The sequence below is a fragment of the Nerophis ophidion genome, linkage group LG04 (assembly GCF_033978795.1).
Source record: "Nerophis ophidion isolate RoL-2023_Sa linkage group LG04, RoL_Noph_v1.0, whole genome shotgun sequence".
Lineage (NCBI taxonomy): Eukaryota > Metazoa > Chordata > Actinopteri > Syngnathiformes > Syngnathidae > Nerophis > Nerophis ophidion.
In genome coordinates, this window is record NC_084614.1 from 14,423,647 (window position 1) to 14,440,140 (window position 16,494).

Consider the following 16,494-nt stretch of genomic DNA (forward strand, 5'->3'; position numbering starts at 1 on the left):
GGCTTACAGTCCGGAATTTACAGTATTTTGTAAAGCCGAGCTGTGTGTGGAACGCTTAGCGACGGGTTTTGTTGCCCCTCAGCAGACGTGGCGCTACGCCTCACGCGAGAAGCACAGCAAGTCTGTGGAAGAGAGGGAGGAGGAGTACCAAAGAGCGCGGGAGAGAATCTTCAGCCAAGAGGTGATGCACCCCCACATCTTTTCAGGTGACTCCATGATTTCTTCACAGCTCTCATGTTTCTTTCTTTTTTCGTTTCTCCTTAAATACAGCCCCCTTGCACGCAGGAGGGCAGCCATGCGGAAAACAGGTAATCTCACTCGCTGTGTCTCCATGTCCTTTCCCTCGCGAGAAGAAGACCTTCATAAACGTGTGTGTGTGTGTGTGTGTGTGTGTGTAGGACTGCGGAGGAGTGCAACCCCCACGCTGAGACCCAGAGGAAAAGACAGCTCTTCAGGTCCAACATTTATCATTTTCATTTGCATGCGACACTTTACAGTAGACAAGGACAAACAGTCGCTGTGCACACTAATGATGCAACATTTTTACTCCCAACTTTTTTTGGAATACTAATTATTATCTGTGCACACTTTCCTATATTTACTCTTGTTACTATTGGGATTTTTAGAAACGCTCTTTCTTCTGTTGGGAAAAAACAAATACAGTCATCCCTTGCAGATAGTTTAAAAATATTTTTTATATATTCTTCAAGTATAGCCCACAATTTTTTGCCTTAAATTAAGCATTTTTGCATAAAAATGGCTACATTAAGTAAAATTATCATTACTACAGTAGTATGGGGCGGCATGGCGTAGTGCAGAGGTGTTAAACTCAAATACAGAGTGGGCCAAAATTTTAAACGGAACAAAGCCGCAGGCCAAGGTTGAACAAATTAACCTTTTAATAGGGACCCAAACAAGTTTTCCATTAAATATTGAACAAGCAAGGCTTATATAACTTTAGTGACATGCAAAATCCAGTTTCAAATAATAATAATAATAATTTTAAAAAATATCAATGGCATATCAAATAAAATTTTAATAAAAAAGTAATGCCTTTTTTTCTATTTGCAATCTTCTGAGGTAAATATAAATTTTTTTCCACAGGCTAATAATAAATTTGAAAATAAAATAACAATAATTAATGAGCCAAACATTCAAGCCTTGAAGTAGCAAGAGAAAATGCATGAATAAAACGTTAATTATTGGTCAGTTTGCTGGAAGTTTCCCGGGAGAGTTAGTGCTGCAAGGGGTTCTGGGTATTTGTTTTGTTGTGCTACGGTGCGGATGTTCACCCGAACTGTGTTTATCATTCTTGTTTGGTGTGGGTTCACAGTGTGGCGCATATTTGTAACAGTGCTATAGTTGTCTATACGGCCACCCTCAGTGTGACCTGTATGGCTGTTGACCAAGTATGCCTTGCATTCACTTGTGTGTTTGTAAAAGCCACAAATATTATGTGACACGCTGTTAGTATGGAGGAAAAGCGGACGTGACGACAGGTTGTAGAGAACGCTAAAGGCAGTGTCGTAAATGCACGCCCCAATATAGTTGTCCAGGTGGAAATCGGTAGAAATTCGGGAGAATTGTTGCCCCGGGAGATTTTCGGGAGGGGCACTGAACTTCGGGAGTCTACCGGGAAAATTAGGAGGGTTGGCAAGTATGAGTATTAGCGGTGAATGCGGTGTTATACAGCGGCACCGACGCTGTATAACACCGGCGGGCCAGCTCTAATGCTAAATTGATATTGCCTCAAGGGCCAAATTAAATTACACGGCGGGCCAGAGTTTGACACCCATGGCGTAGTGGGTAGAGCGGCCGGCCAGAAACCTGAGGGTTGAAGGTTCGCTTCCCACCTATTGACATCCCAAAAAAATCGCTGCCGTTGTGTCCTTGGGCAGGACACTTCACCCTTTGCCCCCAGTGCCGCTCACACTGGTGAATGAGTGATGAATGAATGATAGGTGGTGGTCAGAGGGGCCGTAGGCGCAAACTGGCAGCCACGCTTCCGTCAGTCTACCCCAGGGCAGCTGTGGCTACAGATGTAGCTTACCACCACCAGGTGTGAATAAACTTTGGGTCCCACTTCTCTGTGAGCGCTTTGAGTGTCTAGAAAAGCGCGATATAAATCTAAGTTATTATTAATATTATTATTATTGTTCAATAGAGAAGACCAAACCAATTAGAGCTTGCTGGTCAGTATCGCTGCCACTGATTGGCTCAGCCAGCGTTATCATATTGGGGTACAGGGGTGTTAAGGTGACTAAAAGTAGGGCTGGGCAATACAAATTCCATCCATTTTCTACCGCTTATCCCTTTTGGGGTCGCGGGGGAGGCTGTAGCCTATCTCAGCTACAAACGGGCGGAAGGCGGCGTACACCCTGGACAAGTCGCCACCTCATCGCAGGCAATTCAACAATATTGATGCATATTGCGATAGACATGTAATCGATATCAATAAAAAATGCATTCGATACCACGTTCAATATTTTTTTTCTTCTTTGTGGTTGGTTGCATGAACCAAGACACTCAATTATAACCGAGCAACACAGTTCAAGTTAAAGTACCAATGATTGTCACACACACACACACACACACACACACACTAGGTGTGGTGAAATTTGTCCTCTGCATTTGACCCATCACCTTGTTCACCCTCTGGGAGGTGAGGGGAGCAGTGGGCAGCAGTGGTGGCCGCGTCCGGGAATCATTTATGGTGATTTAACCCCCAATTCCAACCCTTGACGCTGAGTGTCAAGCATTGAGGTAATGGGTCCCATTTTTATAGTCTTTGGTATGACTCAGCCGGGGTTTAAACTCACAACCTACCAATCTCAGGGCGGACACTCTAACCACTAGGCCACTGAGTAGGTGTCACACAGGGAGTGATCACTGGTTTAAATAGAGAATTGTGATGAAACCAAAATTGGTTTAGAATCAAGAACTGGTTTGAATCAAGAACCGATTTTAGTCGATAATCGTGTTTAATCGAGAACTGTATTGAGTTCAGAACCGGTTTCAATGGAGAATCGTGTTGAATCGAGAATCGGTGTGAATTGAGAATTGTGTTGAATCAAGAATTGGTTTGAACCAAAAACTGGTTTCTATCGGGAATCGTGTTGAATCGAGAATTGGTTTCATTTGAGAACTGGTTTGAATCAAGAATCGGTTTAAATCAAGAATTGTGATGAAGCTAGAATCGGTGTGAATTGATAATTGTATGAATCAAGAATTTGTTTGAAACTGAGAACCGGTTTTAATCGAGAATATGTTTGAATCAAGAATCGGTTTCAATGGAGAACTGGTTTCAACCGAGAATCGGTTTGAATTGAGAATTGTGATGAATCGAGAACCGGTCATTTTGAATCAAGAATCGGTTTGAATCAAGAATTAGTATAAATCAAGAATCGATTTGAATCGAGAACTGGTTTAAAATCAAGAACTGGTTTGAATCAAGAACCGGTTTCAAACGATAATCGTGTTGAATTGAGAATTGGGATGAATGGAGAACTGTATTGAATCGAGAATCGGTTTCAATCAAGAATCGTGTTGAATCAAGAATCAGTTTGAATTGAGAATTGTGTTGAATCAAGAATTGGTTCGAACCGAGAACCGGTTTCAATCGAGAATCGTGTTAAATCGAGAATGGGTAAATCAAGAATTAGTTGCAATCGAGAACTGGTTTGAATCAAGAATCGTGATGAAGCTAGAATCGGTTTGAATATATAATTGTGATGAATCAAGAATTTGATTGAACTGAGAACCGGTTTCAATCGAGAATCGTGTTGAATCGGGAATATGTTTGAATCAAGAATGGAGATTGATTGATTGATACTTTTATTAGTAGACTGCACAGTTCAGTACATATTCCGTACAATTAACCACTAAATGGTAACACCCCAATAAGTTTTTCAATTTGTTTAAGTCGGGGTCCACGTTAATCAATTCATGGTAAGAGAACTGGTTTCAAACGAGAATCTGTTTGAATTGAGAATTGTAATGAATCGAGAACCAGTCATTTTGAATCAAGAATCGGTTTAAATGGAGAATTAGGATGAATCGAGAATCGGTTTAAATCAAGAATCGATTGTAGCTGAGATAGGCGCCAGCGCCCCCCGCGACCCCGAAAGGGAATAAGCGGTAGAAAATGGATGGATGGATGTATTGAATGGAGAATTGGTTTCAATCGAGAACCGGTTTGAATCGAGAACTGGTTTGAATTGAGAATCAGTTTGAATAGAGAATTGTGTTGAATCGAGAATCGATTTGAATGGAGAGAGGGTGACTCCAGGAATGGGATGGAATGGAATGGTGAGGTGGCCATAGATTCCCACCCCTACTGAACATGTTGTGTATGTGCGGCGGGCCAACATGGCCGCCTCTCCTGTGACGCTCGAAGGCTAATTGTATCTCTGCCTCTCAGGGGGAGTCGTGACAGCTCGGGCTCCAGCTGGACGGGCAACAGCAGGCAGAGCAGCACGGAGGCGGACTGTCGCTGTAGCAACGAGGCCCGGCCGTGGAGCAGCACCGACTCGGATTCGTCATACCAGTGGACTAACCCCGCCCCCAAGCCCCGCCAGGCCGCCAACCCCGGCTGGGACGCGCGAGGTGCGCTCACGTGTGGTCCAGGTGTCGGCATGATATGATATGTGGTGATCTTCTCCCCGGCAGGCTCCATCTCTCTCTTCAGACTGCCCCCCACCGCCTCTCCCCCCAACATGGCCGAGCCCGCCCCTAACCCCGCCTACATCCAGGAGAACGGCATCCCACCCGGGAGCATCCTTGTCAACCCTCACAACGGTACGCCCGCGCACGCACCTGCGGCCACTAGCCTCTTATCTAATGACCTTTGACCTCTCAGGCCAGCCCTTCCTCAACCCCGACGGCACCCCCGTGGTGTACAACCCGCCGGCCACATCGCAGCCAATGGCAAGCCAGGCGTCGCAGCAGGTATGTGCACGTTTAGCAGGAGGCGTCGTACCCGCCTCACCTCCACGTGTCCCCGCAGGTGTACTCGTCCGTCTCCTACCCCGCGCCGCAGACCTTTCCCACCGTGCGTACAGCCACTTCCTGTGTGTGTGTGCGCTCACTTCCTGTCGGCGCGCTCACATCTCACGTCTGGTTGCCCCACAGCAGGTGGAGGATCTTTCCGCGCAGTTTGCTCACGTGACCGTCGGGGAGGCCCCGCCCCTTTACCCGCCTGGGCAGAGCTTCATCTATGCAGCGCAGCCCCCTCCCCCCGCCAACCCCCACAGCTACTGCCAGCCCTCGCCACAGGTACCTCGCCTCACCTTTTTCACGCTGACTTGTTTGTCCTACTGATGGAAACATCCTCTGAAATTGACATCCATCCATAGCTTTTTTTCCAAGGCTGATACGGTTACCTATTAGTAGTCAAAGAGGCTGATAACCGATATTTGAAGTTGCTATTAATTTGCAGTAACAGTATTTATTTATACTTTTGTCAGGTATCGTCCTCCATTGTATAGAGTGGGGAGTCACTGCATAAAACCATACATTAATTCTCTTTATAGAACACCATTAAGTCAATTGTGCAAAATAACAACAGCAACAAATATAAATTAGGGATGCACCGAAATGAAAATTTGCGGCCGAAGCCGAATAAAATTTAAACGCTTGGCCGAAGGCCGAATACCGAATAATGAATGCAGTTTTTCACAATTTTTTTAATATTGTATAAATAGCCTAGAATAAATATTTAGACATGTTTTTCAAATAAAGTAATTTTTTATTGAATATTGACATTTTTTTAATATTCCAGTAGTCTGTGCTTTTCAAAAAAAGCACAGTTTTCATTTATATTAGGCCTTCAAACAAAACATGCATTCCCAAAAAAAATAAAGTGCATTAAAGTGGATAAACCCACAACAAATGAATTATTGTCCTTTTGGCAAAAGTCTGCTTAGCCACAGTAGATATGCTAATAATGTAAACAGAAGGCTTAAGTAAATCTCCATTAAGTGTGTGCTTGTAACCTCTTATACTTACACAGGTAGCCTACACAACAGGCCCCACTAAATCTCAATAAGTGTGTGCTTGTAACACTTATACAGGTACACAACATATCCCAACATCACCACGTCACTGCACGTTGGTTGATTGCGTCACACGCCACTATTCGGCCTTGTTTTTAACTCATTCCACCGAAGGCCGAATGTGGCTTTTTTTGCCATATTCGGCCGAATATATTCGGTTACCGATTAATCGGTGCATCCCTAATATAAATCAATAAATGTGGAACTAAAAAAATTTTGAAATACAATAAATTTTTATGTCCCATTTATTTATTAATTTTTATTGATCTATTCAGGCATTTAACTGTTGATCTATTGAAGTATTTGTCAGGTATCGTCCTCCATTGTATAGTCCAGGGGTCGGCAACCCAAAATGTTGAAAGTGCCATATTGGACCAAAAATACAAAAACATATCTGTCTGGAGCTGCAAAAAATGAAAAGCCATATTACATACAGATAGTGTCATGAGATATAAATTGAATTATGAGGACTTAAAGGAAATTAAATGAGCTCAAATATAGTTTCAAATGAGGCATCGTAATGCAATATGTACATACAGCCAGCTTAAATAGCATGTTAGCATCGATTAGCTCACAGTCATGCAGTGACCAAATATGTCTGATTAGCACTCCACACAAGTCAATAACATCAACAAAACTCACCTTTGTGCATTCATGCACAACGTTAAAAGTTTGGTGGACAAAATGAGACAGAAAAAGAAGTGGTATAAATCACGTCTTAGAAAGTCAGAGAAAGTTATACATGTAAACAAACTACGGTGAGTTCAATGACCACCAAAATTAGTAGGACAAAACGGCGCTCGCCAAATACTCGAATCAGTGAAGCATGTTTAATACAAACAGTGTTCTTCATAGCAATTAGGGAGCTTTGTGTCATGTTTGTCCTCCTACAGAAACCAAATTAAAACAAAAAATATGTTTTTTTTTCCCCTCATCATTTCCATTTTTCATTTTTGAAAAAGCTCCAGAGAGCCACTAGGGCGGCACTAAAGAGCAGCATGCGGCTCCGGAGCAGGGGGTTGCTGACCCCTGTTATAGAGTGAGATGTCACTGGACAAAACAATATAATAATTGTCTTTACAGAACACAATTAAGTCAATTGTACAAAATAACAACAGCAACAAATATAAATAAATAAATGTGGAACTAAAAAAAAATTAGAAATACAAAAAATTTGTATGTCTCACTTGTTTACTATTTTTTATTGATCTATTCAGGCATTAAATTATTGATTTATTGAAGTATTTGTCAGGTATCATCCTCCATTGTATAGAGTGGAGTGTCACTGGACAAAATCATACAATAATTGTCTTTATAGAACACAATTAAGTCAATTGTGCAAAATAACAACAGCAACAAATATACTGTATTTTTGGGATTATAAGTCGCTCCGGAGTACAAGTCGCACTTGCCGAAAATGCATAATAAAGAAGGAAAAAAACATATATAAGTCGCATTTTTGGGGGAAATTTATTTGATAAAACCCAACACCAAGAATAGACATTTGAAAGGCAATTTAAAATAAATAAAGAATAGTGAACAACAGGCTGAATAAGTGTACGTTATATGAGGCATAAATAACCAACTGAGAAGGTGCCTGGTATGTCAAATAACTATGATATATAGAACATGCTAACCTTTACCAAACAATCTGTCACTCCTAATCGATAAATCCCATGAAATCTTCTTCCTCGATGTCGCTTCTAAACAACTCTGCCAACTCCAAAGGTATGCGCCACTTCCTCTTGTCGTCCAGCTTGTAATCTGCAGTACATGATTTCCTTTTCGGTGCCATTTTTGTTCAGCCCTTTTCAGTTTTTATACGTTACCGCCAACGATGAAATGATCCATTTTAATAGCTACGGCAGTAGCATATAGCATTTAGCATCCCATGACCCACAATGCACTTCTGCCATGACCCTCCCCCACCGAATTCTTATTGGTTGACGTGTGTGTGACAATTGCTGACATTTTCTTCGTCTCTTCCGCGAATGAGATAAATAATATTATTTGATATTTTACGGTAATGTGTTATTAATTCCACACATAAATCGCTCCTGAGTATATGTCGCACCCCCGACCAAAGTATGAAAAAAACTGGGACTTATAATCCGAAAAATACGGTATTCACTATTTTTTATTGATCTATTCAGGCATTTAATTATTGATTTATTGACATATTTGTCAGGTTTTGCCCTCCATAGAGTCATACCAAAGACTATAAAGTACCAATGATTGTCACACACACACTAGGTGTGGCGAAATTATTCTCTGCATTTGACCCATCCCCCTTGTTCACCCCCTGGGAGGTGAGGGGAGCAGTGAGCAGCAGCGATGGCCGCGCCCGTTAATCATTTTTGGGGATTTAAACCCCAATTCCAACCCTTGATGCTGAGTGACAAGTAGGGAGGTAATGGGTCCCATTTTATAGTCTTTGGTATGACTCGGCCGGGGTTTGAACTCACGACCTACCGATCTCAGGTCGGACACTCTAACCAAAAATGGGAGCCATTACCTCCCTGCTTGGCACTCAACATCAAGGGTTGGGTTTGGAGGTTAAATCACCAAAAATGATTCTCGGGCGCGGCCATCACTGCTGCTCACTGCTCCCCTCACCTCCTAGGGGGTGAACAAGAGTGATGGGTCAAATGCAGAGAATAATTTCACCAAAACCTTGTGTATGTGTGACAATCATTAATAGTAAAGGGAGGGGTTTCATTGGACAAAACGTAATAATAATTTTCCTTATGGACCTAAATTATGTCAATTGTGCAATATAACAGCAAAATGTAGAAATAAATAAATGTGGAATAAAATAAATTACTGTAGAAGTAATTAAAGATGAATATTTCACATTAGTAAACATCTGGACAAGTTGTTTTGGAACATTATTCTCAGAGGTGGGTAGTAACGCGCTACATTTACTCCGTAACATCTACTTGAGTAACTTTTGGGATAAATTGTACTTCTAAGAGTAGTTTTAATGCAACACACTTTTACTTTTACTTTAGTATATTTATAGAGAAGAAACTCTACTTTTACTCCGCTCCATTTATCTACATTCAGCTCGCTACTCACTACTTATTTTTATCGATTTGTTAATGCACGCTTTGTTTGGTTTGTCAGACAGACCTTCAAAGTAGGATCTATCACATGCCTGCGTTTCACCAATCAAATGCAGTCACTGGTGACGTTTGACTCCGTTTCACCAATCAAATGCAGTCACTGGTGACGTTTGACTCCGTTTCACCAATCAAATGCAGTCACTGGTAACGTTTGACTCCGTTTCACCAATCAAATGCAGTCACTTGTGACGTTTGACTCCGTTTCACCAATCAAATGCAGTCACTGGTTACGTTTGACACCGTTTCACCAATCAAATGCTGTCATTGGTGATGTTTGACACTGTTTCCCCAATCAAATGCAGTCACTGGTGACGTTTGACTCCGTTTCACCAATCAAACAGAGCCAGGCAGTCACATGATTACTGCACACTTTTTTTTTTTTAATAAACCTTTATTTATAAATTTCAACGTTTACAAACAGTTGAAAATAATAATCAAAGTAAGTACAAAAACAGTACAAAACAGTATAAAAACCATACAAAACAGCGCCAGGGGGTTGTAAATTCAAAGTAACTAAAATAGAATACAATATATATATATGTGTATATATATATATATATATATATATATATATATATATATATATAAATATAAATATATATATATATATATATATATATATATATATAAAATAAACAAAGTGCAAAGCCGTAGGCTCACTCAATCTCAGTAAATAACTTAAATTTGGAACACAGCATCATTGTTTTCACAGCTTTTTGGTTGTTAGAGTTAGAGTGTTTTAATGTAGAGTTTCTAAATATTTTTTAAAGGCACAAAAAACAGGTCGGGTATTGAGAAACTTAAATTTACAGTGGGGCAAAAAAGTATTTAGTCAGCCAGCGATTGTGCAAGTTCTCCCACTTAAAATGATGACAGAGGTCTGTAATTTTCATCATAGGTACACTTCAACTGTGAGAGACAGAATGTGGAAAAAAAATCCAGGAATTCACATTGTTGGAATTTTAAATAATTTATTTGTAAATGATGGTGGAAAATAAGTATTTGGTCAACCATTCAAAGCTCTCACTGATGGAAGGAGGTTTCGCCTCAAAATCTCACGATACATGGCCCCATTCATTCTTTCCTTAACACGGATCAATCGTCCTGTCCCCTTAGCAGAAAAACAGCCCAAAGCATGATGTTTCCACCCCCATGCTGCACAGTAGGTATGATGTTCTTGGGATGCAACTCAGTATTCTTCTTCCTCCAAACACGACGAGTTGAGTTTATACCAAAAAGTTCTATTTCGGTTTCATCTGACCACATGACAATCTCCCAATCCTCTGCTGTATCATCCATGTATCCATTTTGGTATAAACTCAACTTGTCGTGTTTGGAGGAAGAAGAATACTGAGTTGCATCCCAAGAACACCATACCTACTGTGAAGCATGGGGGTGGAAACATCATGTTTTGGGGCTGTTTTTCTGCTAAGGGGACATGACGATTGATCCGTGTTAAGGAAAGAATGAATGGGGCCATGTATCGTGAGATTTTGAGCCAAAACCTCCTTCCATCAGTGAGAGCTTTGAATGGTTGACCAAATACTTATTTTCCACCATAATTTACAAATAAATTCTTTAAAATTCCAACAATGTGAATTCCTGGATTTTGTTTCACATTCTGTCTCTCACAGTTGAAGTGTACCTATGATGAAAATTACAGCCCTCTGTCATCATTTTAAGTGGGAGAACTTGCACAATCGCTGGCTGACTAAATACTTTTTTCGCCCCACTGTATGAATATAAAACTTAGCCAGGTTGCAAAAGGTAAAATTCCTTTTCAAATTTGTTTTCAATACAGTGTCAAACCAAATATGTATTATTTAATACATATTATTGTTTTAGTTGCTTAAGAGATATTCCTGGCTCTGAATTTGTTCATTGCTATTTTTATGTTTTTGCGCATTGCTTGTTGCCGTCATCATTAAACCAACAGGTTACTCATCAGTTACTCACGACTTGAGTAGTTTTTTCACAACATACTTTTTACTTTTACTCAAGTGAATATTTGGGTGACTACTCCTTACTTTGACTCGAGTAATACATCTGTAAAGTAACAGTACTCTTACTTGAGTACAATTTCTGGCTACTCTCCCCACCTCTGCTTATTGTTTAGTAGAGGTTATGACCAGCAGTGTTTGATGGAGTTTATTCAGCATGTGGCTTGTCTGGCAGGTGCCTACCTTCTACTACAGCCAGTATCCTACCTCAGTGCAACATCCTGTCAAGGCCGCCTCCCCCAGCTGCAGCCAGGCGGCAGGTAACCACGCACACACACACACACACACACACACACACACACACACACACGGCAGTCGAGGAGGGGGCCGTTACACTGTCAGAGATGAAGTCTAAAGGGTCTCACAGTGAACCGGTCTCTTTCCCTGCTGCTTCTTCTCTCCAGCAATCAGAAGTTTCCTTCTGGGAAAAAAAAAAAAAAAATGTTGTGGTGGTCACGGTGTCTCGTGTGCGGCAGGTTACGCCCCCGCGGTGGGGGTGCAGCAGCCTTCGCATCCCGTGCTGGGGGGCTACACGCCACTGGCCCCCCACCACTGTAGCATTGTCCAGGTAACCAAGAGCACGGAGGCATAAAAGCAGCCGGTGAGGACTGAGTGCTTCCTCTCCTATCCACAGGGGGGCGTGTCCGTGTCCTTTCCACAAAGCAAGCTCAAGCTGGGGGAGACGGCCTACTGCTGCATGCTGCCCCCCCCGCCGCCCCCCCACTGTGCCCACCCTGGCGGAGGACTCGGCGGCCCCGCCTGGACCGCATAGCACGGATGTGGATGAAGTGATCACACACACACACACACACACACACACACCTTTTCACGTGTCTTCCCCCACCCCCCCACTGTGTCCACATGTTTGCACAAGCCACGCCCACATTAGCGCACTGTACCAAAGCTTCATAGCACATGAATTCATATATTTGTCAAAGCTGCTGTATTGAATGCATTATTTATACACACAAATGGAGTTTTATATTCATATTCAACCATATATATATATATATATATATATATATATATATATATATACATATATATATACACACATACATACAAATATATATATATATACGTGTGTATATATATCTATATAGTGATTGAACGCAAATGCACTGTGTGAAAATCCAATAAACAGACGTGGCCGTCCTGACGTGCCCACGATTACGTATCACGCCGTTTGGCTCGTTTTCGTCTGTCGGGCGACACCACCGCAGCGTTCCTCGGGTTTTGTTGTGACTCACCAGCGCCCCCTGCTGCCCACAGGCCGCGTCTTCATCTGCGAATATCGTCAGGAGGAAGTGTGAACTCCTCCCACAGCAGGATGTGAAGAATAACTGTACAAAGCGGGGGTGTAAGCTGAGAAATGAAAGCATGCCGAGGCCATTTTGAGATGTTTTCGTTTTCAAAACAGGTACGAAGGTGGTTTTTACACTTCGGGCTGCCCTCAGTTTTTGGTGAATGTTAAAAGTCCAAGGGACCCAAAAGGGTCTCAGTCATTTAAGTGTTAAAAATAAGTCATTTATTACTCTCAACACTAATTACATCAACTTCAGATCTATCTATTGCCATAAAGTATACTTTTTTTATGTTTTACTCATTTTGTAAAAATAAAACCCTGTTTTTTTAGGTCGATATTTTATTGATCTACAGCAAAAACACAAAAAACAATATTTTCTTCCAAAAAATGTAAATACAATATTTGATGTAAATTAATTTGAGGTCAATAATTTGTAAAAACTTTGATTTTGATTCATTATTTTTTTGTGAGCATTGACAATTGAACCTGAGTAAGACCTGGGTAAAAAGTCAAAAAATCCAAAAGAACCCCACTCAAAAAGAAGTGTCAAAAATACGCCATATATAAAAAACATATTCTTTTTTACTTTCAATACTTAAATCTTTCCATCTACTTCAGATCTATCCATTGATATAAAGTTGTTTAACTATGTTTTCATTTTCAAAACAACTTCAACATAAAAGGTCCCAAGGACACAAACGGATTTCAGTTATTAGTGTGTAAAAAAATAAGTGCTATATAAAAAAAAATTCAACTTTCAACCTAAAAATATTTATAGATCAACTTCAGATCCATCCATTGCCATAAATTTTACTTTTTTTTTGTTTTACGCATTTTGTAAAAATAAAACCCTGATTTTTAAGATCGATATTTTATTGATCCAAGACAAAAAAACTATGTTTTCCTCCAAAAAAAATGTAAATACAATATTTCATGTAAAGTAATTTGAGCTTTAAATTGTTTAATATGTCGTAACAACTTTGATTTTGATTCATTATTATTTTCTGAGCAATGACAATTGAGCCTGAAAAGGAGGTGGGTAAAAAGTCACAAAATCCAAAAGAACCCCACTCAAAAGTGTCGTCCATCAACTTCAGATCTATCCATTGATAGAAAGTTGTTTATGTTTTCATTTTCAAAACAACTTCAACATGAAAGGTACCAAAGACTCAAACGGATTTCAGTTATTAGTGTGGGAAAAAAATAAGTGCTATATACATTTTTTTTTCAACTTTCAACGCAAAATTGCCATAAAGTTGGCTTTTTTAAAAATGTTTATGTTTTACTCATTTTGTAAAAATAAAACCCTGTTTTTTAGATGATATTTCATTGATCCACGGCAAAAACACAAAATATGCAATATTTTCCTAAAAAAAAAATGTAAATACAATATTTCATGTAAATTAATTTGAGGTCAATAATTTGTAACAACTTTGATTTTGATTCATTATTATTTTGTGAGCATTGACAATTGAACCTGAATAAGACCTGGGTAAAAAGTCACAAAATCCAAAAGAACCCCACTGAAAAAAGGTGTCAAAAATACGCCATATATAAAAAATATATATTTTTTTACTTTCAACACTTAAATCTTTCCATCAAGTCTGGAAAAAAATAAGTGCTACATACATTTTAACTTTTAACCCAAAAATATCTATAGATCAACTTCAGATCCATCCATTGCCATAAAGTATATATTTTTTTAATGTTTTACTCATTTTGTAAAAATAAAACCCTGTTTTTTTAGATTAAAATTTTATTGATCCACGGCAAAAACACAGAATATGCAATATTTTCCTCCCCAAAAATGTAAATACAACATTTGATGTAAATTAATTTGAGGTCAATAATTTGTAACAACTTTGATTTTGATTCATTATTATTTTGTGAGTAATGATAATTAAGCCTGACTAAAACGTGGGCAAAAAGTCACAAAAATCCAAAGGAGTCCAACTCAAAAAAAGGTCGAGAAATACGCCATATTTAAACATATATTCTTTTTTACTTTCAACACTTAAATATTTCCATCAACTTCAGATCTATCCATTGATGTAGTCAAATTTGGTTTTGTTTTACACATTTTTAAAAATCTTTTACACACTTTGTCAAAGAAAATCCAGTTTTTTATGGCAAAAAACACTGAATATGCAATATTTCCCCAAAAAATGCTTGTCAATATTTGATGTGACGTACCTCGAGCCTTAAATAGGTAAATCATTCATAAAAATGTTGATTTTGATTCATTATTATCTTTTGAGCAATGTCAATTTTTAAATCTGAATGAGACGTGAGAAAAAAATTATACTAAAAGATCCCCTCTTAAAAAAAGTGTTAAAAATAAATCCTATTATTTTTACTTTCAATGTCTTGATCCACTTCAGGTTCATCCAAAGATTTTAAGTTTTTATTATCTGTTAAACAGTGACAGTTAAAAAAAAAAAAAACTGCTTGCAGGGCAACTTTTTCTTGTTACCTTTCACTTGTTTTTGTAATAGTATTTGTAGAAATCTGCTGCGGACTGCACTTTGGACGCATTAAGTCAGCTATAATACAAACCCTGTTTCCATAGGAGTTGGGAAACTGTGTTAGATGTAAATATAAACAGAATACAATGATTTGCAAATCCTTTTCAACCCATATTCAGTTGAATATGCTACAAAGACAACATATTTGATGTTCAAACTCATAAACTTTTTTTTTTTTTTGCAAATAATCATTAACTTTAGAATTTGATGCCAAGAACACGTGACAAAGAAGTTGGGAAAGGTGGCAAAAAAAACTGATTAAGTCGAGGAATGCTCATCAAACACTTATTTGGAACATCCCACAGGTGTGCAGGCTAATTGGGAACAGGTGGGTGCCATGATTGGGTATAAAAGCAGCTTCCATGAAATGCTAAGTCATTCACAAACAAGGATGGGGCGAGGGTCACCAATTTGTAAGCAAATTGTCGAACAGTTTTAGAAAAACATTTCTCAACGAGCTATAACAAGGAAATTAGGGATTTTAACATCCACGGTCCGTAAAATCATCAAAAGGTTCACAGAATCTGGAGAAATCACTGCACGTAAGCGATGATAATACAGACCTTTGATCCCTCAGGCGATACTGCATCAACAACTGACCTCAGTGTGTAAAGGATATCACCACATGGGCTCAGGAACACTTCATAAAACTACTGTCAGTAACTACAGTTGGTCGCTACATCTGTAAGTGCAAGTTAAAACTCTACTATGCAAAGCGAAAGCCATTTATCAACAACACCGATCTCATTTAAGATGGACTGATGTAATGAGGAAAAGTGTTCTGTGGTCTGACAAGTCCACATTTTAAATTATATTTGTAAACTGTGGACAAGAATGGGAAAGAATTCCACTTTCAAAGCTTCAACAATTAGTTTCCTCAGTTCCCAAACGTTTATTACGTGTTGTTAAAAGAAAAGGTGATGTAACACAGTGGTGAACATGCCCTTTCCCAACTACTTTGGCACGTGTTGCAGCCATGAAATTCTATGTTATTTGCAAAAAAAAAAATAAAGTTTATGAGTTTGAACATCAAATATGTTGTCTTTGTAGCATATTCAATTGAATGTGGGTTGAAAAATGATTTGCAAATCATTGTATTCTGTTTATATTTACATCTAACACAATTTCCCAACTCATATGGAAACGGGGTTTGTATTACCATTAATATCAATATCGCACCTGTGCCGTTTAAAAGAAAATGCATCAACATCCAAAGATGACTTCAGTGCCCCCCGTCTCAACCCAACTAATAACCACGTCAAAGTGTGTGTGTGTGTGTGTGTGTGTGTGTGTGTGTGTGTGTGTGACAATTCATTTTGCAAGTGGGACTGATTCTCATCCGGCAAAATGAAAGCCAATGAAAAGCATCCATCATCCTTTCCAGCTTCAAAATGAAATTTAGATTCCACAAACGTGCTGCCGGATGAATAATTGAAGCGTTGTTTCTCCGTCCTGTTTGACACACACACACACACACACACACTC

General features: G+C 39.3%; 1 protein-coding gene across 6 annotated transcripts in view; it reads left to right on the forward strand.

Annotated features, from left to right (window-relative positions):
• arpp21 (cAMP-regulated phosphoprotein, 21) overlaps nucleotides 1-16,043 on the forward strand; it is a 31,739-nt gene extending 15,696 nt beyond the window's left edge. For 4 of the 6 annotated variants that reach the window (XM_061897154.1, XM_061897155.1, XM_061897153.1 and 1 more), the window contains 11 exons: nucleotides 83-181; nucleotides 271-308; nucleotides 399-455; nucleotides 4,421-4,605; nucleotides 4,669-4,797; nucleotides 4,859-4,947; nucleotides 5,006-5,050; nucleotides 5,131-5,274; nucleotides 11,354-11,438; nucleotides 11,655-11,746; nucleotides 11,813-16,043. In XM_061897154.1, the coding sequence (XP_061753138.1) occupies nucleotides 83-181; nucleotides 271-308; nucleotides 399-455; nucleotides 4,421-4,605; nucleotides 4,669-4,797; nucleotides 4,859-4,947; nucleotides 5,006-5,050; nucleotides 5,131-5,274; nucleotides 11,354-11,438; nucleotides 11,655-11,746; nucleotides 11,813-11,950 (1,101 nt within the window). In that variant the 3' untranslated portion in view covers nucleotides 11,951-16,043. The remainder of the gene's footprint in view (nucleotides 1-82; nucleotides 182-270; nucleotides 309-398; nucleotides 456-4,420; nucleotides 4,606-4,668; nucleotides 4,798-4,858; nucleotides 4,948-5,005; nucleotides 5,051-5,130; nucleotides 5,275-11,353; nucleotides 11,439-11,654; nucleotides 11,747-11,812) is intronic. The other 2 variants (XM_061897158.1, XM_061897157.1) reach the window with 2 other exon arrangements.
• The last annotated feature ends 451 nt before the right edge of the window (nucleotides 16,044-16,494 follow it).